The sequence below is a fragment of the Vombatus ursinus genome, unplaced genomic scaffold, assembly GCF_900497805.2.
Source record: "Vombatus ursinus unplaced genomic scaffold, bare-nosed wombat genome assembly UNPS02014822.1, whole genome shotgun sequence".
NCBI lineage: Eukaryota > Metazoa > Chordata > Mammalia > Diprotodontia > Vombatidae > Vombatus > Vombatus ursinus.
The window spans coordinates 14,890,512-14,917,927 of record NW_020954600.1 but is presented as its reverse complement, the minus strand read 5'-3'; the positions used below and the strand labels follow the sequence as shown (position 1 = coordinate 14,917,927).

At 37.6% G+C, this 27,416-nt stretch overlaps 1 protein-coding gene across 1 annotated transcript in view; it reads right to left on the bottom strand.

Annotated features, from left to right (window-relative positions):
* CCDC73 (coiled-coil domain containing 73) overlaps positions 1–26,973 on the bottom strand; it is a 116,181-nt gene extending 89,208 nt beyond the window's left edge. Inside the window, 2 exon segments of the mRNA XM_027837895.1 lie at positions 1,657–1,728; positions 26,827–26,973. Coding sequence (XP_027693696.1) covers positions 1,657–1,728; positions 26,827–26,958 — 204 coding nt within the window. The 5' untranslated portion in view covers positions 26,959–26,973.
* Positions 26,974–27,416: the final 443 nt, after the last annotated feature.

The following is a 27,416-nucleotide window of genomic DNA, read 5'->3' as shown; positions in this document are numbered from 1 at the left end:
TAGAAGGCCACATGTGGCCTCAAGGCTCTAGGTTCCCCACCCCTGAGACCATTAGCTTTAGCAATTAAGAGATCATTGGTGATTTTGAACAGAGCAGTTTGGTTGAATGATAAAATCAGAAGTCAGATTGCAGAAGGTTTGAAATGAAGTGAGAGGAGCCTAAGTGGAGACACCAATATAGACAAGTTTTTCATGGAGTTTAGGGGGAAGAAGAAGAAGAGAGACACAGAATAATGGCTAGCAGCAATGGCAGAATCACATAAAGGTTTTTTAAAGATGGGAGAGACCTGACATGTTTTTAGACAGCAGGGAAGGAATAAGTAGATAGGGAGAGATTAAAGATTATCAAGAGAGTAGAAATGATAGAGGGGGCAATCTGCTGGAGATGGAAAGGATGGGACTAAAGACACAAGTAAATGTGTTTGCCTTGGCAAGTAGAATGTCCATTTCTTCATGAGTGACAAGGGTAAAGGAGGATATAGTAGAGGAAGATGTCTGAGTGATGTGAGATGAGGAGGAAGGAAGAAGATGGAGCTCTGATTCCTGTGTGGAAAGCATTGAATATAAACCAGAGTGTTGATAAGAGATAGAAAATGAAGTCTAGCTTTAGGACCTATAATGAGCAAGAATAATCCACTTTAAGAGTATCAGTATCAAAATGATAAAATCAGATCACATACTTAGTTGGGTAAAGGAGGGCAGCACCTGAAATAATACTGTCTGGGTACCTGCAAAGTAGAAGTTTCCATAGAGCACCAAAGGAGAAAATGTATTGAAGTGAAAAAACATGAATATTTAACTAGAAAATATAAAAATAATTTCTCTAGATTAAAAAAACACACATCTTGGCTATCAAAAATGAGTCAGATAAAGTTCTCAATCAGCAGACACATGGTCTTTGGGTCTAGAAAGAGGGAATGAATCATTGTAATTTAATCTGTACAACATCAACATTTTAAATTTATAGTGTTTTACAGTATAATAAGTATCGATTTCATATTATTTTGTTTGATCCTTGAAATAACCTTGTGAGGTAAAGCAAATCAGGTATTGTTTATTTTGGAAATAAGATAAGTGATATTCACGGGCTGAAGTGATTTCCCTACAGCTAGTAAGCTAGTCAGCGTTTGAGGCAGGACTTGAACAAGACCTACTGCCACCGCACCACAAATGGCCTCAAGGAAAGCATGATCCTGGTACTAAAGGCGTGCTGCAGTTCACAGAAACGTCAGCATAGAGTTAGAGCTAGAAGGGAACCATGAATCCAATCCCCTCATTTTGTAGTCGAGGAAACTGAGGCTCAAAGAGGCTAAGTGAATTAACCAAGGTCACACAGAGGAGTGAATGTCCACGACAGGGATTGAACCCAGAGCCACAGCTGTTTCCAATGTACCAAACTGTAGCCTTATTTCTTTAAAGCAAAACCTAATCATTTCCAGACCCTGAAACTGAGAGCTTAGGCTAATTTTCACAGGACTTTTAGGCTTTTGTCAGTTAAAATCTGAGAATTTATGGAAGGCTTAGCTCTAAGATTTTTATTTTCATGACATGATAATTCTTAATATATCTTCAAATGTAAAATCTAAATTATTAATAAGCATCAGATTCATCTGAAATTTAAGTCTAAAAATCCAAACCGGATAGAAAAATACCCACCTTTTGCCATTGAAGTTCTTGCTTTTCTATAATTATCTTCCTGATTTGCTCTTCATACTGAATTTCTGCTTCCTAGTTTTAAAAAATGAAAAAAGTTAGCTACTAATTGAAACCTAAAAGCACATGAATGATCATGAATAATAAAAGAAATGCAAATCAAAACAAATCTGAGGTTTCAAATTCTACCAGCAATTGGCAAAGCTAAGAAAAGATAGTGATACCCAATTGATAAATGGTCAAAGGATATGAACAGGCAGTTCTCAGATCAAGAAATTAAAGCTATCTATAGCAAACATGAAAAAATGCTCTAAATCACTATTGATTAGAGAAATGAAAATCAAAACAACTCCAGGGTACCATATCACACCTATCAGATTAGGTAACATGACAAAATAAGAAAATGATAGATGCTATATACAAACAGGATACATACAGGATAAATTGCAGGTAATCTCAGAGGGAAGGCACTAAGATTAAGGAGGGCAGGGAAAGACTTCTTACAGAAGGAAGGACTTTAGCTGAGACTTGAAGGAAGCCAGGTAAGCTAGGAGGAGGAGATGAGGTTGGAGAGTATTCCAGGTGTAGAGGATAGCCAGCAGAAACACTAAGAGTTAGAAAATGGAGTTTCATGTATAAGGAACAGCAAGAATGACAGTATCACTAGATTGCGGAGTACAATATATAGCATATACACATATGCAGATATACAGCATAAATGTAAATGACCAGCATAAAAGATATATAACAAATAGAAATATGTAGCAGGTACACACACACATATAAAGATATACAACATAAAGTTAATAAATACATAGATATATGTGTATATGTGTGTATAGATAGATATATACATAGAAAAAAAATTGTTAAATACAGGATAGTTTGGGAAGAAGAGTGCTAGAAGTTGGGGGTAGAAGGAAGATCTAGAAAAACTTCACGTGGAAGACGGTGCCCGAGCGCCATCTTAACATTCTACGAAGCAGAGGTAAAAAGCGAGTGACTCCCACGCATCTGGGATGGCCAGTGTGAAGCCATTAGGAGAGGAGATGGGTTGTTTTGAGTGGGTCACAGAGAGAAGGCCAGTTTGGCTGGCTGCAGCATATGAGAGAGGGAGCAATGTCCAATGTAGCTGAATAGGAAGGTTGGGCCCAGGTTCTACAGAAAAAAGTGAATAAAGGGAGTTTATATTTTTTTTAATTTTTTTATTAATTTATTTTTAGTTTTCAACAATCACTTCTATACGCTTTTGAGGTTTAAATTTTTGACCCTCTCCCTCTCCAAGAGAGCGTGCAATCTGATATAGGCTCTACATATACATTCCTATTAAACGTATTTTCACATTAGTCATGTTGTAAGGAAAAATTAGAACCAATAGGAGGAATCACAAGAAAGAGGAAACAAAATAAAACAGAAGAAAAAGAAGAGTTTATATTTTATTCTAAAAGCAATAGGAAGACCCAGGAGTTGGTTGAGTAGGGGAGTCTCATGGGCAAATCTATTCTTCAGGAAAATGTCTTTGGCAGCAGTGTGTAGGAGAGGTTGGAACGCGGCGAGAATTGAGGCAGAGGGGCCAATGAGGAAACTGCTGCAATAATCCAGGTGAGAGGTGATGAAGGCTTGACCTAAAGTAGTACCTGTGTAAATGGAGAGAAGGGGTCAGATGTGAGAGATGTTGTGAAGGTAGAAACAGCGAGATTTGGCCACTGATTGGATATATGGGGTGAGGAAGAGTGAAGAGTGTTCCAGATAATACTGAGATTAAGAACTGGAGACACTAGGAAGATGACAAAATCATTTTGACATAAGTAGGGAAGTATATATGAGGAGAGGGCTTGGGGGAAAGATAATGAGTTCAGTTTTAGACATTTCCAGGACTTCCAATTTGAAATTTCCAACAGGCATTTGGTGATATGGGACTGGAACTTGGAGAAAGAGACTTAGGGTTGGTTATGTTTCAGTTCAAATGTTTTAAGTAAAATAACTAGTTTGTGCCTGGTTACTAAGTGGTTATTTGACTAAAGTGATTAACCATTAACTAATTAGGCAGTCACAATAGTCAATCTGCACATGTATATGAAACTTTAATGTTCAGTTGTTTTAAATATCTTTAAAATAGGTCTTCTCAGCTACATTAAATCTATTACAGAACGGAGAGTCTGTTACAGACAAAAATGATTAACTAAACAACAACTTCAGCCTTGAGAGGAGACTCCCTCTACTATAGTTTCCCCTGTGCCTCAGTTATCTACAGAAAGGGAGGACCCCAGGAATACAGAGTACTGTTCCTGGCAACTATGCACCTCTTGACCTTATTAACAATGACATTGAAAGAAAGGATAGAGCAGAGGCCCACAAGCAGCTCATAGACAAGGGCCTATTTGTCTATAGCCTTAACATAGAGTGGCTTCCTGCCCAAAATATGCTGACTTCTAGAGGCTGGCATCTCCCCTGCATCCCACCTTTATCAATCAGTCAACAAATGAATTTGTCAAAAAAAATGTTTATTGAGTGCCTACTACATTTAATGTGCTGTGATAGATGCTGTAGTTTCCAAGGTCCCTTCCAGCTCTAAATCTATGACCCTCTAAGACATGATCCCTTCCCTCAATAGACTTATGCCAACTGGGAAGATAAGACATACATATGTCACACACTGCCTCAAATTAACTTTTTTACAAGCGCCAAATGAATAGTACATACAATAAGTACCATAGAAGAAAGCACCAGAGAAGGGAGAAATCACTGTGGACCCGAGTATTTAAAGAAGACTTAATAGAGGAGCTAGAACTTAAGCAAGGCCTAAAAGGTAATTGTGATTCTAATAGTCAGAGATAGGGGGCAGCCCTTCCAATATCATCAATGGCAAAGGTTAAATGAGTAAAGTGGTTGGCATAGGTAACATTTTGGAGCTTCTTAGCTCCTGTTGGTACCCTTTCCTCTTCCAAATACCAAACACAGTATCGTATATCTACAGCAGGAAATGACCATCCTGTGCCCCACACTTATTCTCAGCCGACTGTCATTTAAAACTTCAGTGGATCTAGTCATATCAATGTGGTATTCCATTCAAAGGTACAAACTGTCCCTTCTTACCTAGCCAGTTTTCTTCTACATTCTTCTCATCAACATACTTTGTGGTCTAGCCATAGTGGCCTTCTTGCTATTTCCTACACACAATCCTCCATCTCCTATCCTAGAGCCTTGGCACTGACTATCCCCCACACCTGAAATGCACTCACTCTTCACTTCTACCTGTGGAATCCCTAATTTCCTTCAAGATTCAGCTTGAGCTCCATCCACCTTCTACATGAGCCTTGTCTTACACCACCATCACCTTATTTTAGGGCCCCCCACCCCAAACTACCTTGTATTCATTTTGCATATATTCTGTTTATACTTATGACATACCCACTATGTCTTTGCTCATTCTTCTCTATATCCTATCCCCCAGAATGTAAGCTTCTTGAAGGCAGGGGCTATTCCACTTTTGTTTTCATATATCTCAGTGCTTAGCATAGTCTATAGATGCTTATTGGTTTTTGGGGGTTTTTTTGTTTTTGTTTTTTTTTGGTGAGGTAATCAGGGTTAAGTGACTTGCCCAGAGTCACACAGCTAGTGAGTGTTATGTGTCTGAGGCCGAATTTGAACTCAGGTCCTCCTGAATCCAGGGCTGGTGCTTGATCCACTGCACCACTTAGCTGTCCCAGATAGATGCTTATTAAATGCTTGCTGACTGACATTTACATCTTAAGAAAGTCTTTCCCATGCATTCCTATGACTCATCCACAAAGGATCTACCCAATTCACTGGACACCTTCCTCTGGGTTTCAGCACATTCCATGAGTACTAGTGCAGTACTTGCCTGCTATTTCCTACTCTAGTCAGGTGACCAGCCCATCTCATTTTCTGAGATAGATATTTCATCCTACAGTAACTTCTGTGGGGGGAAGGTGGGGTGAGACTATGTGACTTATAGGCACTGCCCCCACTTTTCTTCATCATCCATTCATTCCCACACTTGAGATAGTAGGTATGAAGGCCATGCCTAAAATATCACCTTCTATTACTAGACACTAACAGCAACCCTTGCCAGCCAGCTGTCATCCAACAAATTTCTAAATTTTTTTAAATTCTGAATTATTTTCCCCTCACATCTATCTGCCTAAATTGATTTTTCACACATGTAATTAAATTCAGCCAAATATATCTTGGCATTAAAATTTTTAATTAAATTCATCAGCAAATGGAGGTAATTTTTTCATATAAGGAATTTCTACCTTTTAATATAAAATAGGTCAGTTATATAGTACTGATAACACTTCCACTTATTATGTGGAAATAAATTTTATGCTTATCTGTGGACTGCTCTGAAAGGTCCTCAGGAATTCTTACATGGTAAAGTCTGAGGGTTAGACGCTTTTGAATTGTTCAGCTGCAGACTGTCAACAGTGATCTCACTTGACGGGTAAACAGTATAGAACTGTGGAAACAATACAGAACTTGGAGTCAGGAGACCCAGGTTCCAGCTCTGCTAATAACCCTATGTGTGATTTGGAGCTGTTTCCTCAACTATAAAATGAGATGGATTAGTTGACCTCAAAGATCCCTTCTAGTTTTGACATTTTATATTTTAAAAACCCACTCCCCTTGCCTTTACGTTGTACTCATAATCATAATTATTTCCTAATTATTATGTTCTGCAGCACATAACAAGGAAATAAAATAAAATAAGATTAAATTTTTATTACTATGCTAAGCAGTACTTTGTTACTACAACAAATTTTGTTTGTATACTAATATATAAACAATAAACCCAAATATTCCCCTTCACTCCCTCATGAGAGACAAAAGGATGATTTGGATTGTTTATGACTTCATAGAAGGAGGAATATAATCCCAAATAATTTTAGTTATAAATGTATTTAAAATGTGCTATTTACAAACTATACATTATAAAAATAGACTGCATATATCTTAATATTGTGAACATTTTTCAGAAGTCAAAGTTTTATAACTAAATTGTCCAACAAGTCATTATAAATTGATTAGCAATGCCTTGAGTATAAAGGATGCTCCCTGTTCCACCAAGCTCATCTTTTAAACACCAGGGATATTCTTTAATTCCAATGATGCTATATAACTGCAAATCAAACAACACCAATATCTCAAAAGAATGAAAATTGCAAGTGACTCAAAGGCCAACGGAAAGACAAATTGTGGGAGAGGAGGCTGCAGCATATTGCCATGGATAACTTGCATTAGAAATGGTCTAAAAGACAATATAAAAAAGCATGTATGACTAGAAAAGGTATGCTGGGCATACTGACTACCACACTGTTACTCAAGGAATGCTTAAAGACCTAGAAAAGATCTCCCACACATTAGATTCTCTATGGAAGATTTAGGATGAGAAGATGTGGTAATATTGTGATTGACATCAGTGGAAGGACTCCCTATGTTGATGAGATCTCAAATCCATCAAAGAATTAGAAAATTAAAGTGCAACACCCCTTTCAAGACAACTTCCCAACTCACACTCACACTAGTGAGCTAGGTCACCAGAAAGTAGCTACTCCTTTTCCCCTTCAGGGCTCTTTCAGTAACACTGAAAGGCTGAGTGGTTTGTTTGTTTTTTTAAGGTAAATGGGGTTAAGTGACCTACTCAGGGTCACACAGCTAGTAAAAGTATCCAATGTTTGGTCTGAGGCCGGATTTGAACTCAGGTCCTCCTGACTTCAGGGCCGGTGCTCTATCCACTGCACCACCTAGCTGCCCCAGGTATTTTTAATACTATCACTTACAATCCCTCACCATTGTGTTCCCCAATATTGATTAACCAGTTGATATTTTCTCCATATCATGTAACCAACTAATATCAATTAACTAGTACAAAGAAATATTTACTGGGGCAGCTAGGTGGCACAGTGGATAGAGCACCAGCCCTGAAGTCAGGAGGACCTGAGTTCAAATCCAGCCTCAGACCAAATACTTGACACTTACTAGGTGTGTGACCCTGGGCAAGTCACTTAACCCCGATTGCCTAAAAAAAAGAAAAGAAAAGAAATGTTTACTAAAAAGATGTAGAAAGAGCCAGAGTACAGACATTCTCCCAAAAGTCTGCGGCACTTTCTCCCACAAATACATACAGAGCCCAGGGGAAAGTGGGCTCAAATTCTGAAAGAGGCCAAAGAATTACTGATCAATTCTGGTTATTGGAAGTCCTTTTCTCCCCTCCTGTAATCTTCATGAAATTCTCTTTTAGTATCACTCCTGGTTGGGCTCTAAAGATTGATATCTTTTTAGAATGTTGAAGCTGCTTTTCCTCATTATATCTAGTTTGTCCTTGGCTCTCAATGCAAATGCTGCCATCAGCCTCCAGGGATACTTTTACCACCACCAATGAAAAGTCCAAATCTTCTGACCACTTCAAGTTCAAAGCAGTTGGGACCTAGGAAAGAAGACTCTTCCTCCACCACACAAATCCCTCTGGCTTGGCTAGAAGTGTTATACATCACTGGGTTGGCCTGCTATTTGAATATCAGATTCCAAAATGGCTTACTCTTTTATCCATGCTCCAAAAGAGCTTGATCAATTCTCTTCAAACAATCTGTAGCTTCATCACATTTTATCCCATAGATTAAAACATTTCACTCCTTCCAAATTAAGGATTTTTTCACAATTAGTATATACCTCTAGTTAATTTATTTATTCAACAGAGATGTCTAGGAACTGTTCATATTTATTTTACACATTTGATTGACTGACTCTGTAACTAGAGATATTCCAGCCTAATAAGGGTGTACAGTATCTTGTTAGTTATATTAATTAGGGTGGGGTGATTGATTGATTGTTTGATGCAATCTGAGAAGTCAGAGATGTCCAAGAAGTCTGGGCCTATTGTTTCCCATGGAAGTGGGCAGACCCCAACTCTTATAAAAGTTTCACAGACACTTTAATGAAAACTCTATAAAATAGATAACATTTACACTACACAACTGAGGACTTTTTTCCTGATCTTTTACCACAGTACAAATCATCACATAGTTATTTTAGCTTTGGTTAGGTTTGAGTTTTGGTTGGGCGTGACTACATCTCTGTGAAGCTACCTATGTGGAAACACCCTTTACAGACTGAGAACAGCAATTTATTTACAATTGACAGTTTCAGAACTTTGCTAAAAGGTTAATGAGAAGAGTGAAAAAGAGAATTCTCCTGTCCCCTTTGCTAAATTTTGCTAGAAGTTCTCCTAAGAGTTATCTGGCTTGATTTTCTCTGTACCTTGATTGCTAGCAGAATTCTTATTCAGTCTTTTCTTCTGCAGATGAAACCTCTCCAGTTCTTATAACTTATCCTAAAACAGCATGTTAATGGGGCAGCTCGGTGGCACAGTGGATAGAGCACCAGCTCTGAAGTCAGGAGAACCCGAGTTCAAATCTGGCCTCAGAGCAAACACTTGACACTTACTAGCTGTGTGACCCTGGGCAAGTCACTTGATCCCAATTGCCATAAAAAAAACCAGCATGTTATTTCAGTCTAGGTAGACACTGGTGAAAAGTGATGGATTAGGATATGGAGAGACTGAGTAAGTGAGGCAAATATTTTAAAAAAACAATACAAAACAAAAAACTTTTTGCTGAATGCAAACAAGCATTTGGCAAGAATATAAATGAATAGGTATAGTTCTCTAGATCATCACCCATGGGATTATACTCAGACTGATAACTGTCTGAGCAGCAAGAAAAAGTTGATCAGGTCCAAAGAGCTACACCCTCTTCTTAACACTGGTTTATATAAGATACACCCAAAAAGTAGACTTTCATGCATTTGACCAATCTTCTTTCTACGTAATAGCTACCTATATGCTTTATATGACTAATGCCACACAGAGTCCAGGGTCTGGAGAGAATGAGTAATTCCTAAGACACATGGTCTCGAGGCTCTTTACTATCTTAGCTAACTTCTGCACATTCTCTGATTTATTCATGTCCATCCTAAAACGCAACACTCAGAATTAAACATAGTATTCAAGGTGTGACAGATGTTAAATAACATCTCACTATTCTAAAAAAGTTTGTTATTTTGTGGGTAAAATCACGTCTCTAATAGTAATGTACAGGATATTTCTCACTATAACAAAAACAAAATGTCTAAGAAGTGGCTATCTTCATTACCATCAGTTTTAATTAGCCTCTACTACTGTATTTGTTTTCATTAAACTTCATGATTTTTACAGAAAAGTCCTGTCATTTTATTTTTTTAAACTTTTATTTTTCTTTTTTCCACTTAGTAGGGCACTTTCAAAAGTTAGTACTAAAAAAAGTTTGCTAAATTAAGTTGTTCATAAAAAAAGTTAATAAATTTAGGAAGAGCATCTAGTGTAACTTGAATAAAGTACAACAGAACTTACCATTTATTTTTTTTTATTATATGCCTTAGGACTACAAGGATTTAAGTGTTTTTACAAAAACAATAAAAGAGGAGTAATTTGATGGTTTATTTACTCGTTATAACCTTTAGAAAGTGTCATGCCTTTTTAAAGTGTTTGCTTCAGGCTGTAGTTTTACAAGATGGGCTGTGCATTGGTCAGGCCTCTTCAATTCTTGACCCTGAACAGATTTAGGAACAAAGTACTGCTGGCTCATGACCAAGCAGCCAAAACTGCAGCTAGGTACGTGTACTGTTTTTTTCAGACTCATAATACACCTCCTACGAAATTGAACTGTTCAATTTTTCATGCAGTTCCATCAAAAAGTTATCATTCTTTCATAGGGGTTTGGTTTTGGATTAGAGATAAAAGAAACCCATCTCAAATAAACACAATACTTTACAAAAGTCTTAAAATAACTTTACAAATAACAAATAGTATTTGTGTTAAATACTAGAATTTCACCTTAAACAAACTGTTCCAATGTATTTTTTAGAATAATAAACATATATGAATAATAGGAAAATAAGATCCAGAGTTCATTTTTCTTTATCCTTTGAAATGCTACATCAAATAATCAGAGTATAATTGAATCACGTCTTAAATTATTTTCAGTTTTTTCTAGAATAAGGAAATTGGACTGTGAAGTGTCAGAAAGAAAAGTGCATCCATGCATTTATTCAAATATTCAACCCAGCACAAGAGCTTGCTCAATTCCTTCCCTTTTACTCTACCATAAATCACTCTGCCAATAGTTAAGGCAGAAAAAAATGATAAAGTTCAGGTTAAGAAAACTAAAATGCCAATCTTCATTTCACCATGTCAATTCAATTGGAATTTCTTAAGCAACAAACCTTTATTAAGCACCAACTATGTACAAGACATTGTGTCAGATGCCATGAATACAAAGATGTAAAGACACTTCCTGCCCTCAAGAAGCTTAAAATTTTGTCAGAATGGAGTAGGAGGGAGCCAAAGAGGGAATCAAACACATATGCAAAAAAAATACGGCAGAAGGTGGACTATTATAGGAAGAGATCCATAGGTGATCAATTTCACTTTAAGCCAGAGGTATCAAGAAAGGTTTTATGGAAAGGTCAATCAGTGTCTGAGCTGGTTCTTTAAAGGAAGAAAAGGATATCAAGGTGTGGAAGTTGGTAAGGAATCTGTTCCAGTCCTGGGCCTTCTGTTGCATGGAGAGAGATGTGCTGTAGCTTTCCGGTTTTAATTATTATTTATTGTTCATATACACAGCGCCTTTTCATTCCCCCTGCCACAGCCTAGTCTAGGGCCTTAACATTTCCTGCCTGAAGTACTCCAACAGCCTCTTAGATAGTATTACAGCCTACAGTCTCTCCCTCATCCAGTCGTTCCTATGTACCACTGCCACACTAGTTATTTCGAATCAGTTTTCATCCTAACATTCCCATTTCTTTTTTTTAATATTGGGGGGGCAATCGGGGTTAAGTGACTTGCCCAGGGTCACACAGCTAGTAAGTGTCTGAGGTCAGATTTGAACTGAGGTCACTCTAGGGCAGATGCTCTATCCACTGCGCCACTTAGCTGCCCCATTATCGTTCCTATTTCAAAAATGATTTTCTACTGCCTTATTGTATCAAGTCTATACTCCTCTGCCTGGCTTTTCTAATCTGGTCCCACCCAACCTGTTCAACCTTATTCCCCACAAAAAATAATAATTCACACTTATGTAATTTTTAAGGTTTTAAAATTTATTTTCTTTACAATAGTAAAATACTCTTTTCACAATAGCCTTCAAACAGAAAGGTTAAGTTATTTGCCTGTGACCATACAATTAGTAAATGTCTAAAGTGGGACCCAAATCTAGGTTCCCTGACCCCAAGTCCAGTTCTCTATCCACCAAAAACACCTCCTCTCCAGGAGAATCAATCTCTTCACTCTCAACTAAACATACTATGTTCATTCTTAGTGTTATGCTTCAATTTACAATAACCTATGGAGACCCTTGCAGTGTTTTCCCTCCTGCCAATTTATCAAAATCCTGAACTTCCTTCAAAGATTAATTAAATTCCCAACTTGTCCAGGAAGCCTCCTTCTCCAATGCAAATTCATCTTTTCCTCTCTAAACTCAGAATAACAGAATTTCAGGGTTACAGGGGACCTCAGTTAAAAAGAAAATTCCCTCCATACCATGCAATTTCTACCATACTTGCAGTAAAAAACGTACTAATTATCATTTAATTGTTCTTTAATCACTTCAGGGGCCAAAGAAGTGAAAAAGCATTTATGTAGTACCTACTATGAGCCAGGTACAATGCTAAGTGCTTTTTACAAATACCTCATTCGATTCTCACAGCTACCCTGCTGGGTGGGTGCTATTATCCCCATTTTACAGATGAGTTAACTTCACATGTTAGTTTTCGCTCTTCAATTAAATTATAAGTTCCTTGAGGACAAGGACCCTGTTTTATCCTTCTTCTGTATGGCTCATAGTCCCTAACACAGTAGTAGTCACACAATAAATGCTAAATAAATATTTGTTTATTAATATAAATCAATTAAAATGCTGTCTTTGTAAAATTGGAGCACATACAGAAAGGGTACTACATGTAATAAAGGTAATAATAGTCACATAGAGGAAGCATATTTGCTTAAATAAAAGTATTTCTCACTTGTTGATACTTACTTTTACTTTTAAATATTTAATCACTGCAAAAAAATTTGAAGAGTTTGATAAAATGATAAAAAACTTACTTAGCATAGATAACCTATAAATGTAATCTTTAAAAGTAGAAATACAGTAATAACCCTTTCAATTCCCTAATGTTTAAGTCCATCTTAATGATATAAATAGAACAAAAGTTTCCTTTCTAGTACATCTAAAAGGAAATAACAAACTCATAAAATTCTTTTAAATTTAAAATAGTCATTTTTACAGGTTAGCGTTCTAACCAAACATAATAGAGAGGTCATACCGTGTTAAAAACGTAAAGGGCGGTAGGCCACCACAAGACAAAAATATATTAGCCTTGAGGGAAAACTGCCAGCCAGCTTGTCTGATAAATTATCAAAAGAAAGAAACTCCAAAGCCCATTTTTTTATCCCACATGAGCTCTACAAAGTTCACAGCAAATATGTATGTAGTACAGTGTTTACTAGTTCCACAATTAAAATAGATGTAACTTTATCTTATAGAATGATGTGTTGAACTTCCTTCAAACTGTCACCAAAATATTTAATTTCCATTATTTTATGTATTAGAGGGTCAAAATATTTTAAAAACAATAGCACTATTTCTTGTTTTGTACAAAAATACTGTTACCAATATTTCAAATGCCCACATGTATAAACTTTTAAGTTTGTACCTATTTTAAAATATTTTGTTTCTTTAATTATATTGTTTTTCCAAAATTCAACTGAAATAGGATCATCCTTTTTTTTTATAATACAGAATATACCTGAGTTTCGCTGATGAAAAGGTACTAATTGCTTCTTTAGAAATGATTTCAAATAAATGTAATGAAATGTGAGAAATCTATTTTTAAAGTATAAAAATTCAAATCATTCATTATGAAGCTTTTTGCAATAAAATCAAATTCAATGGAAGTTCTTAGTTTTTTGGCTTACTGTTTTCTGAGCCAAATTCAAAGGTTTTTTTTTTCTTAAAATCATGAAAAATTTCTCTGATTACTTCTGCCAAAGAATTTTTCCAGCTGGATCCTTACCATTCTATTGCCTTTTAATACTAATTTTAGTAGTCTAAGATTAAGATCTCCAGCTGTTCCCTCCACCTTTTAGTCCATTCCTGCCCTCATGTTCTTCTATCTGTCAGAGGAAAATGTAATGCTAAAATTAGGCCTCCACTTTGGAGAGAATGTGGTACTAAACAGTCTAGGATTATCCTATGAATGATATACTACTGTTTTTCTACACAAATTCCTACAAGGCAGGGGTTCCACAAACCCTTCTACTCTCTTATAGTCTGGCTTATGAAACTTTCTCCCCAATCACAGGTTAAATAGACACAGCATTAAAGTCATCTACCAACAGCTATCCTTTCTCTTCAATTCAAAAGCATCTTCTCTATTATTGTTTCACAGAACAACTATCTCTCCTCCTTTCCAAGGTTAGCCCTTTCACCCATGTTATTAATCTCATCATTCTCCTCTAGGATCTTGTCCCTTAAATTATGTACCCCCTTTTATCTAGCATCTTCAACATTTCCCTCTCCACTGTCTCCATCCCTTACACAAATACTCAGATGGATCTGTGATTCTTATCAATACTGTAGTTTACTCCAACAAAGCAAGTTGCAATTCATCTATATCCATGTCCTTTCATATATCTGTCCACGTCCTCTCATATATTTACTACCCAACATGCAGGAACTCTTCCTCAATTTCTCCTGACATTTCAAGAGTAACAGTGGAGCACTCTGGCTCTTCTCCATCTGTCATCTCTCACTCTCACCACATGACCAACCCATTTTCACTTACTAGCATACATTTCATCTCTCACTCTCACCACATGACCAACCCATTTTCACTTACTAGCATACATTTCCTTGATTATTTATTTCTATTCATCTTCCAAATTCCTCATCAGTTATATGATGCAACCTGCTCACACATACCATGTACTTCTCCACTGTCTTGTGTATATATATTTAATTCTTCAAAGACTGTTGTATTCCATGGCTCACCGCATATACCACCAACAGAATACTGGTATTGGAAATATAACCCTTTGTTTCTATGGGAAACTTGTAATCATTTAAGGAATTTGCAATTAAATCACTAAAAGAACTTTGCAACTATTCAAAAGCAATCCAGACTGGAGTCTTTTCCTGATCAACTCCAAAACCAACTATTTGACTATCTGTATTACCTGTCTCAAATGCTTATACTGATATACAAGTTCTATAGATTTTCCATCCAAACATATGCCATAATCTAGCCAATAGACATTCTTCATTCATTTGGTCTTTCCTGTGATCAGGTCAAACTCTTTTGAGTGGTTACAGGTCTCTTGCAGAAAGCTGCGCAATATTTCAGAGTTTAACACAATTAGTACAATGTTATCCATAAACAGAAGCATCTGAAAGAACTTGCCATAAACTAAGAAATCATCTTCAACTTGGACTTTGTGAAGGCTCTCCTCCATCACAATGGGAAACACTTTTGATGAGTATACATCTCCCTTTTTTGTATCTCACTTGATATTTATAATCCGTGTCAATGATTAGAGTTGTTTCTGTTGTTATGTTTTTCAAAGAATCTTGAATGATTTTGATGTATGAATGGGAAACATTTTGTTGAAAAAGAGCCTTTAAGACACTACCAAATCAATTTTTTTCATTATTTACAAATAATAAACACAATGGGATCTTATATTCTCTACATCTTTTAGTCAATTACAAAATGGTAAAGATAAGGTCCATTATTGAATACAGCTTGTAAAAGCTTTTTTATTCCCTACTAATACTCTCATGTATGAAGCCCCCATTTTTATAGATATGACTTGCACAAAAAAATTTTATAAGTGAAATAATAGGAACACAAAGTAGGAGTTTAAGGTATTAGTAAGGCCTCAGATTTTTTTTCCATAATCTTGGTAGCTTCTCCTCCTTCAAATATCTTACATATTGATTCCTCAGCATTCTCACAATTGTGTTTCCTCCAGCAATGTGTCCTTTATGTATGCTTGGTCCAATCTGGTTGCTTTTGCCATCTTTGTTCACTTCAGTGACACTTCTACCTCCACAAATGTGGTGGTTCCATTGTTGTTGATGGCAAAAACAGTTTATTATAGTAATATTTACAGATCTTTTCTATTTTTCTTCTGTTTGTTCTCCTCCCTCCATTTTTGTTTTTAAATCCTCTTGGGACGTCTATGTTTAATTGAACTTCTTGTCAAGCAAGCTTTCTTCAAACTAGTTTTACCCTCATTGCTCTTCTTTGCTTTATGAAACAATTCAGTACATCTGTTCAACATCCTTTTTCATAAGATTTTACAAATAAGTTTATATTCTAAACTGGTGCTGCCTCTGTCCACAATTTCTTTCCATTTGGCAAGGCAAATGTTTGCTGAGATATCTCTGGGTCCTTTTGGTCTTCTTGTTGCAGAAACAAATTTATAGTATTTAAATGTATTGCAGTTGGTACTGATGTCATTTGTGATATCCAGCTCCCACTTCTAATTGCTGATTACTTGTTTAAATAGTTCAGAATTGAATTCTTTCATTTGCACACTGTATTTTTTTCCCATTATTTCTCATTTTACTGACTTTTTTTTAAACTAATTCTGATCTTTGCATTGACAAGTCAGTATATGCAGACAACTGATCAAAATACACTTCCCACACCAACTACAAGTCTTTTCCTGCCTATTAAAACATAGATTATTTCATTTTTTCACAATGTTATTTATTAATCACCATGTCTAGCACTTACTATTTCTTTTCTCAACAAAAGTGTTCTTTATATAAAAGTGCATGACTTCTGGGTAGCCTATAAGTCCATGACTTCTTATGTGCCTTTTTCCTGACCCATGCTTTCCCCATAATTTGAACTTTCCTCACTGTTTCCCACCTTTGCATCAAAGCCACCAACTATCAGAATATATTTGCAAAAGGAGGAGGCCCTGCTCCAAAGCCTCTAAGGTCCCTTCCTGTTCTGAATCTAAGATCCTACAATCCTATATTGATTTAATTTGGATGGGCTGATTGAATTTTTCATATAATTTCTCTACTTCTTCATCTTTGACAGCTAAGGCTGATTCATAATCTGCAGTTATGTGCATGGTAGTCTTTTTACAAATACTTTTAAGTATTGCAGAATGAGATAACTAGATATCCCATGAAATAATATTTCTTGTTACCTTTAAAAATATGATAAAAACCAATTATACCAACTCTTTTCTTTGCCTCTCCAAGAAGTACCAACGGGGTCAAGAATATCAAGGAAATCAATGGGAAAACAAGTGTGAAAGAAGGTGGCTTAACAGTACCAGATCTCAAACTGTATTACAAAGAGGAAATCGTCAAAACAATCTGGTACTAAGAAACAGAGTGGTGGATCAGTGGAATAGATTGGGTACATAATACACAGTAGTAAGTACACCATCACAACCTAGTGTTTTACAAACACAAAGATCCAAGCTTTTGGGACAAGAACTCACTATATGGCAAAAATTGCTGGGAAAACTAGAAAGCAGTTTGGCAGATACTAGGTATAAACCAACATCTCATATCAAGATAAAGTCAAAATGGGTATGTGATTTAGAGATAAAGGGTGATATCATAAGCAAGTTAGGTGAACATGGAAAATTTTACTTGTCAGATCTATGAATAAGGGAAGAAGTTACAATCAAGCAAGAGATAGCAAGGATCATGGGATATATAATGGATAGTTTTGATTACATTAAATGTTTTACATAAACAAAACCAATTCAGACAAGATTAAAAGGAAAGGAGGAAGCTAGGAGAAGGGATGGGAGGGAGGAATTTATATCAAGTTTCTCTGATAATGGCCTCATTTCTCACATATGTAGAAAACTGAGTCAAATTATAAAATACAAGTCATTCCCCAATTGATAAATAGTCAAAGGATACAAACACGTGGTTTTCAGACAAAGAAATCAAAACTATCTATAGTCACATGAAAAAATGATCTAAATCACTATTGATTAGAGAAAGGAAAATTAAAACAACTCTGAGGTACCCCCTTACACTATCAGATTGGCTAATATGACAGAAAAGGAAAATGACAAATGTTGGAGGGGTTATGGAAAAATTAGGACACTAATGAACTACTAGTAAAATTGTAAACTGATTCAACCATTCTGGAGAGCAATTGGGAACTACGCTCAAAGGGCTAAAAAACTGTGCATTCTCTTTGATCCAGCAACACCACTACTAGATCTGTATCACAAAAAGATTTTTTAAAAAAGGAAAAGGACCTATATGTACAAAAATATTTATAGTAGCTCTTTTTGTGGTGGCAAAAAATAGGAAACTGAGGGGATTCCCATCAATTATGGAACAGATGAACAAATTGTGGTATATGAATGTGATGGAATATTATTGTGCTGTAAGAAATGGTTTCAGAAAAACCTGGGAAAACTTAATATGAATTGATGCAAAGTGAAGTGAGGAGCACATTGCACACAGATACTGCAATATTACATCTTGATCAATTGTGAAAGACTTAGCTATTCTGATTAATACAATGATTCAAGACAATTCTTAAGGACTTATGATTCTACCCACCTCCAAAGTAAGAACTGATGGAGTCTGAATGCATATTGAAACATATTTTTTCACTTCCTTTATTTTTCTTGCCTTTTTTTTGCAACATGCTTACTATGTTTTACATGATTTCACATGTATAATTGATAGAGCATTTCTTGCCTTCATGGTGCGTGAAGTAGGGGTGGGAGGGAAGGAAAGAATTCAGAATTCAATTTTTTTAAACAAATGTTAAAAGTAAATAAATAATGAAAAAAAAGAAGTACCTGTGATCCATCTTTTCCATTAACCTGCAACTTCTTTCTTTATTCTGGTTTCATTTATAGCAAAAATATCAATTATATGATTCCACTCTTCTAGTGATATGTACATTCATTCATTGGTCAGTGGACAAAGATCTCACATTTAAAATACTAGCAGTCAAAATTTAAAGAACATCTAAAAATTGATTCTTGGTACCTTCTTGTCCCTTTTCCACCATTTTCCCTACTACTGTCCCTGAAGAAGCATAAGGAGCAGCACTGGACAAAGAGTCATTTTGTATTTTTCTTTGTTTGTTTCTTGGTTGCCACAATCAAGAATTTAGTCACCAAGTGGCCATCACCAGTAGATAATGCCCATTTCCCATTTACCTCTAGATATACATATCTCCTCTAAACTGAGAAAATCAAACTCTGACTCCACAGTCCCCTGAAGCCAACATTCTATTCCTCTTCTCTCATTCACAGTTAAATTTGTGGAATGTATACTCTATACCTACTGTTTTCATTTCCTCATCCATCCATTAGCTCTTTAACCTCCAGGTAATTAAGCTTTAATTTTCCCCCTATATTGAAATACCACTCTTAAATGATAAAATCAGAAGATTTTTTTTCTCCTGAGTTATCAATTCTTTATGATTTCTCTGAAGCAATTGTTATCACCATATCCTGATTCTCTTCTTACATCACTGTTCATTTTCTGTCTCCTGTCATGATTTTTAAACATTCATAACAGTGATTGTTCACTGATGCTTAGTCCTTAGTGCTTGGATTTCTCTTTATACTCACTCTCTGAGAACTTGTTCACTTTCATTTACTTCAACAAATCCATGATGTCATTGATGTGAGCGTTCTCTCCATCAACACAGATAGCAATCTGATCATATTTTCTTATCTGATGCAATTCTTGTCTATGTTCTTTCATAAATCCTCCAAAGAAAACCTATCTAATATACTGAAGGACTTCCTCTGAACCTTTTAGTATTTTTTGGATATTAGTGCAATACTTAATGTGTCCATCTATTATCTTTGCCCACTTTTCCACCCCCATACCTAGGTCATCCTCAAAAATATATTGCAGCCAGTATGTACCAACTATATACCTTTCTGATAGCTTTTATGGCACTTGGAATTTTCATTCTTCTGAAATCCTAGTATTCTTAGCCTTATGGAATCACTGAGAAAATAATGACTCTTAAAAGATGGACTTTTATGGCTGGGAATAACTTCAGGATCATTCAAAGTGCTGTGTCATTTCACAAATGTGATGCCAACTGCTCTTCTATGCAATTCTGGGACAAGCTCATTGTCTATTTAGAGGATGAATCTAAGATCTATGTACTGAAAACTTCATGCAGTGAAATGCCTATCATCCCATTCTTATAAGAAATTTACAGGTAGGAGAATGCAGGCAAATAAGTCACCAGCTGCTAATATCTTCTCAGTTACCTTTTTTGATAATAATGATCTATTTTACTATTTTGGTGTTTCCTCCTCTTTATGAGATCTTGAAAAATCAGTCCCTGAGTATCTTTAAAACTGTGTTGCCTCCAACCTAAATATTTTGTCTTATCTATGCACTCTTCTCTACTTCAAATCCTTAAATACAATTTCCATATTCTCATATAGCCCATTAGATACCAAGGTGTTAAAGTAACAAAATCACAGAATTCCAATTTGGAAGGAACCTCTGGGACCATCTAACCCAACTGACATGTGAAAAGAATTCCTTCAACCTTTGCTTAAAGAACTCCACAGGAGCAAAGAGGTAGGAAGGGGGAGCCGGGAAAGAGAGAGATATGGGCCAGTAAGCTTGACTTTGATTACTGGCAAAATTCTTGTACATACTAATAAAGACATAGTTAGTGTATAGCTAGAAAAGGAAATAATTTACAAAAGTTCATAAAGAGTAGCTAATGCATAGAGATGGCCTTATTTATTTCAAATATAGTTGCTAAATTGTAGCTCAGAGCAATAAGATCTAAGGGCACCCCAAAATGTTGGGGTATATGGTATATGTTTCGAAAGAATTCACTCAGGCTGTCTCCAAATCAAGTAAAGGCACTTACTGGAGGTAACACAACACACCAACCAGGCTCCTTTGCCCCTTAAGGGAGATGCAACTTAAGGGAGACCATAGCTTAAGAGGGGGAGGGGGTGGCAGCCCCCTAAGGGAGAGGGGGCAGCCCCCCCCAAGAGAGAGGGCCCTCCCAAGGGAGATGAGTCCTTAAGGAGGACACCCTCTGATTAAGGAAGATGCCCCCTAACCAGGAGGGGCTAGGGATTCTTATAGAGTGAAACCTGCCATGGGCAGAGAGATGAGGTGACCAGGGACTGTAGTTCAGAGTTTTATGAATATCTAGGCACAACATCATTCCACTGTTCAGCCCATTTGCCTGGAGTCTAGGGGCCCTTGTTAGTTTCAGTGACCTAATCTCACTAAGGGTTTCTTATTGACCACTCTATTTGAATCTCATCAATTTCTCCCTCAAGAAGTAGGCACCCAAATTCATTTGGGAAAAAGGGCAAGGGTTATACATTCCTCATTAAGCAGAATACTGGAGATAAAGTTTAGTGAAACATTTAATAAAGTGTTTCATGCTATTCTTATGGAAAAGATGGAGAAATGTTGGCTGGATGATTGGTTGTACAATTAGATGGATTTGAATTGACTGAATGACTGTCTAAAGAGTTATTAATGGGTCCTTGTCAACTTGTAAGGGGCTTTCCAATGGGGCATCCCATTTTTGGGATAAAGTTCCTAAGTGCAAGACTGGGGAAACACTGCTAGAGAGAAGTTCTTCTGGGGCGGATGTGGCAGTTTTAGTGAACTGTATTCTCAATATGAGTGAAATGGGTAATTTGGCTGCCAAAAAAGCTAGTAAGATCTTGCTGCATTACATTGCATTAAAAAAAAAAACACATAGCTTGAAGAGTAAAGAGGTACTAATCCTGTTGTATTCGGCCCTGGTCAGACTATATTTGATGTGCTGGGTTCAGTTCTTGGTAATATTTAAGAAAGGACATCTATAAGCTAGAGAGTATTCAGAAGGGAGCATGAGGATTGGTATAGGGCCTTAAGGATGTTTAACCTGGAGAAGATGTGGAGAAACATATTCGATATCTTCAAGTTCAGACTTTGCCACCTAAAGAGGGATTAGACTTGTTCTGTCTGACTCCAGAAGGCAGTACTAGGAGTAATGGTTAGAAGTTACCAAGAGGTAAATTTAGGTTTCATGTAAGGAAAACATCCTAATAATTAAAGCTATCCAAAAGTGAAACGGATGACCTCAGGAGGTCATGGGCCACCTCCTCTTTCTCTCCCTCCTCCTCCTCAACTACATATTCTGTGGGTCAATAACACTAGCCAGCCTTCAACAAGATACTTCATCTGCCTGGCCATTTTCAATGGCTGCTCCCCTTTAAAGGAACAGTCTCCCTTCTCACCTCTGCCAACTGGCTTCCCTGGTTTTCTTCAAGTCCCAGCTAAAATCCCAACTTCCACAGGAAACCTTTCCCAATCTTTATTCTAGTGCCTTCCCCCTGTTAATTATTTCCTCTTTATTTTGTTTGTACATATTTGTCTGATTGTTGTCTCCCCATTAAACTATAAGTTCCTTAAAGGCAGGGACTATCTTTTGCCTTTCTTTACTTCCCTAGCACTTAGCACAGTGCCTGGCACATAGTAAGTGCTTAATAAATGCTTACTGACAGCCAGAAACCTCATGGAATGCTGCAGGAAAATTGGGCCAGACTTTCTGAGAAATAGGCCTCCTCATTTCCTGGCAACATGACACCTGGGCCAACTTCCATATATGTTGATATCCTCCCAAAAGCAAATAAATTTTCCCTAGGCACCAGATTTCCTAGATATGGCTGCTGATGGTAGCTTAGCAGCAACTAACCACTTCTTTTATGATATAGTTCTTCTGGACCAATATAGACAGTTAGCCAATTTAATTGTTATTTTGTGAATCCTTAAGTTAATTACCACCCCAATAATATCCAAGAAGCTAGCAATGCTTAATCCATTGCTAATGCAAAAGGTTCAAGCATGGACAAGCTGCACTGAAAGCAGCCCCTCCCTGTATTTACATTCTCATTTTAGAGCCCAGCTGAGGTCCAAATACATAACCTTATAGAGACCTCAATCCTGTTCTGGTTCATGGCCCACAATCCAACCAGTGGAGATGGCCGATAGCCTTCTTAGTATGGCACTGTCCTCTAGGTCGAAGGGGCTAGACCCCATCAGGCCCAGATCCTCGGGAATCTCTTTGATAAAAATTAACAGAATGCAAGCTCAACCATCACTGGGACACAATAGGAAGACAATGCCTGACAACTGTTGTGTTGTTTTTCCTTCATTCTTGAAGAGGATCAAGAGGTGATGCCATGACTTGCAAGTAAATTGGATTTAAATGAGGGAGGGCTATGCAAAGTCACCAGCCTCACTTTCTTCTTCCAGAGCCATCTAAGTTCAGTAGCAAGATATAGATCAGGACAGAGATGGTCCTGGATGTGGTGGGAGACCTTGGGAGACCTTGGGAGACCTTAAGTTAAGGTCTTTCCCAGGTCTCAGTTTGACTGAGGCAATATCTCATTCAGTGATTAAGACTAGGAAAGAAATAAGGCAGAGAATGGCCTCTTTCACCTGCTCAAAAAAAAAAAAATCATTCCGGGGCAGCTAGGTGGCGCAGTGCATAGAGCACCGGCCCTGAAGTCAGGAGGACCTGAGTTCAAATCTGGTCTCAGACAAACACTTGACACTTATTAGCTGTATGACCCTGGGCAAGTCACTTAACCCCGATTGCCTTTAAAAAAAAAAAAAGACTTTAGGGGCAGCTAGGTGGCACAGTGGATACAGCACTGGCCCTGAAGTCAGGAAGACCTGAGTTCAAATGCAGCCTCAGGCCAAACACTTGACACTTACTAGCTGTGTGACCCTGGGCAAGTCATTTAACCTCAACTGCCTTAAAAAAAATCATTCTGGGAGGTGAAGACCCTCAGGGTTTCTGGTCAAAACAGAAATAATTGCTATTTACATTCACTCTGAGCCCACGGGGCCCAAACAATGACCAAGTAGGCTTGGCCAGGACCTATTTTTGGCCAGTCAATGAGAGCCAGAGTGGTTTGGGTTTAAGGCATGGCACTTAAGAAAAAAAAATCTAGCCCATAAACCAGGCCTGCACAACCTGCAGCCCTCGGATCATTTGCAGTTGACAACGAATTTCAGACGATCCTCAAAAAATTCCTCTACATTTTTCTTGGGCTGCCCAAAATCCTTGGGCGGGCCGCAGGCCTGCCAAGGTTTCATTGATCAAAATTTACATTCCTTTGGGAAAACAGTTATAAGGAACTCCTAGTAAGAAAACTCCCTAAATGCAGATCAGCACCTGTTCTTCTCCTTAGTCTCCAAGAGTTCCTAGGAGAACTGAGAATTTACATAGCTTTCCCCAGGTCACACAGTTCGGAAGTTTTAGAGGCAGAACTTGAATCAGGTCCTCCTGGCTCTTCATCCACTATAAATAGCACCCTGTCACGCTAGCAGAATGTAAACTAGATCAAAATAAAATTCAAGCTAGGAGCCTGGTTTAGTAAGAGTTTGAAACAGAGCTCACACAAACCTTTTTTTTTTTTAAACAAGCTTAGAATGTAAACATTCACACCTTTGCTAGGCCATGCAAATGAGTCTCTATGTTGAAGCTGCACTTGAGTTTACACACACACACACACACACACACACACACACACGCACACACGCACACACACACACAGGCGCACACACACACAATCCTATTTGCTCAGGTTTGCATACCCACAAGTCTGTGTGCACAGTTTTGTAAAGGATGGTACCAAATAATAAGGGTCAGGATGACAAGCCTTGTAGAGCCTGGTCACTTCAACCTAAGCCCTTTAATAGAAACTTCCTTTAATAGATACTTCCTCCTAACTAGTATCAAGCCCCCAGTAGCCTATTAGTGTTTTGTTTTTTCCTCCAAACATCACTGTGCTTGGAAGAAAGAAAACAAAGACAAAATAAGAATTGGGCAGTTGTCTATCCCACCCGCGCAAGGTGCTAACCTGTGGAGAACTAAAGACAAAATAAAAAATGGTCTCTGACCTCAGGAAACTTACATTCTATGGAAGAGGGGAGAGGTCTAGGGGGGAGAGAACACAACATATACATAAAATGATAACTATATGTATGATTATTTGAGGAAAGAAAGAGTACCATCACTAAGGAAAACTTTCCATAGCAGAAAGTATAAGGGCTAAGCCTTGAAGATTCTATGAGGTAGATTGTAAGAAGGGAGTACATCCTAAGGATAACAGTCTGGACAAAAGCATAGGCAAGAGATAGAATCCTGGATTCAGAGAACAGTAAGTTTTGCTGGAATGCAGAGTGTTCAAAGGGAAATCATGTGAAATAAACTTAGAAAAGGAAGAACATGAAACTAGGAAGTCTAATGTGATGGACAGTTTGTTGTCAAAAGAACAAGGGATCCATGGGGCACAGTGGAAGGCAAGCTTGATTGGGCCATAGACAGAGGAGAAATAAGAATGAGATGTATGAGTATAAAGGAACAGAGGATGGCAGTATGAGAAGGGAGCTTCTGCCTAGGCAGCATGGGATTCTGAATACAGAACAGGGATTCTAAAGATTACAGAACAAGAGAGTCAAATCCTTCACAGGAGCAATGAGACTGTTTGATTTGATTATCATTCTTACTAGTGTAAGAAGTGAAAACGGAAATGATAGTGGGGTTTGGGGTATGCATGGGCAATGGTAGGACAGATGGCAAATCCCTGGTCCTGCCCAGACAGTCAAAGGGAGGTGTTGCAGTCTAGAGTGACCCAAGTCTAGGGTCTGGATAGCCAGAGAGGGGTGAGGTATGGTTCATTTACTCCTAATTCAATCTCTAGCCAGGCCAACTCTGCCCCAGGGCCAGCTCTAATGCTGAGCTGAGTACAGATTATGATACACAGTTGTACGGGCACCCCATTGAGCTAGATTACATAGAGCTAAGTAGTATTTCTTGAACAGATGGATAATGAGCTAGACTGGACTCTGTCATTTTTTGTATCTCCAGCACTTAGTACAACATCTGGTATAATAACAGGTACTCAATGCTTATTGAATGAATAAAGAATGAATTGCTTTTTAGACCAAAAATATACTCCTTAGGTTTGGCTAATTTTAAAATCCCTTCACATACCAGTAGGTCCCAACCTACTTTTCCAAATAGTTATGCATCATTCCCCTTCCCACCCTTTGTGGTCCAGTCAAATGGCCCTTCTTGCTGCTTGTCACACACAACACTCCATTGCCCATCTCTGTGCCTTTGCATTGGCTGTGCCCCATGCCTGGGATACCCTCTCTCCCTGGGATGCCTTTACCTCTTGTTTCCTTTAAAACTCATTTCAAGCACCACCTTCTCCATTCAGTCTTTCCTGATCTCCCTAGTGGTTAGTGCCCTTCTGATCAAAATTACCTTGTAGCTTACTTTGCATATATTTTGTATATTCAGTTAAATACACGTCCATGTTGCCTGCCCTGCTAAAACATAAGTTCCTTGAGGAGCTGTTTCATTTTTGCCTTTGTGCCTCCAGTGCCTGCCACAGTGCTTAGCAGAGGCTGCATTTGGGAAGCTTCTCTTCTGGTCAATGATCCCAAGTTGCTCCCCGAAACAATAAGTCACCTTTGAACACCTACATTTTTCTCACAGAGCCATAGAGCAACAAATCATGGAACACCACCATCTCTGATGAATGAGAATTCTGGGTGACACCAGGGGCAATGGAAAGACATATGGTGGGAGTAAAGAGTCTGCTACATATTATCGGAGATGACTTGCATAGTAGAATAAAAGATACTACTCAGGAAATGTCTGATTAGAAAAGGAAGTGGCCAGTTACACAGGGAGAGTGAGGAGTAACAAATAGCCCAGGAGCTACATAGATATGCTGCTAAAGGTAAAAGACCTAGACAAAGACATTTGCATAGTGGGCAGATCCCATATCTGTGTTCAGTGGAAACACATGGACAAGAGTCACCCAGAATGAGAAAGCATCAAAGGGCTTCATCCTTCACCTTCAGAGAAATACCCAGGCTAGAAAAGATCACTGATCCGTTACAGCATGAAATTTGGACTAATATTTTAGGGAAATAATTTCTGAAATATTTAAAGGGATATAAAAGATATGATCAAAATCAAATACTTTCTTTAAAACAATCATAACAACTAAAAAGTGCTTACCCTTCTCATGCGTAGTTCTTCTAATGCCTCTAACAAACTTGTTTTGAATTCCAATATCTGGATAGAAAACAGTGGTTCTGAAGAACTTTGAAGGGAATCGGAAGTAGACTCAGTCTTAAAGTCTTTCTCCATAATAAAATTTGGTTCCTGCAATATAAAAGTTTAAAAAAAGGATTAAATCCTGTAGTAAAAACCTCAATTTGTACTAATTTCTATTTCTATACCTCTGACATAAGAGGGAGCATGGCACAGTGAATAATAACAGCTAGCTAGTAGTTAAGTGGTATTTTCTTACTTGATCCTCACAACAACTCTGTGAAGTGCTATTATTATCTCATTTTACAGATGAGGAAATGGAGGCTGACAAATATCAAGTCATTTGCACAGGGTCACATAGCTAATAAGTGTTTGAGGCAATGTTTGAACTCAAGTTTTTTGGACCCCCAGTCCAGCATGTACCTCTAGAAAACGGAGAGCTGAATTCAAGAGTCCTCAAAGCCCGGGTTCAAATAGGGCTTCACCTCTTGGTACCACAGGCACTGGGGCCCTGAGTGTCTAAGACGCTAAGCTGCCCATCAGGCACCAATCTG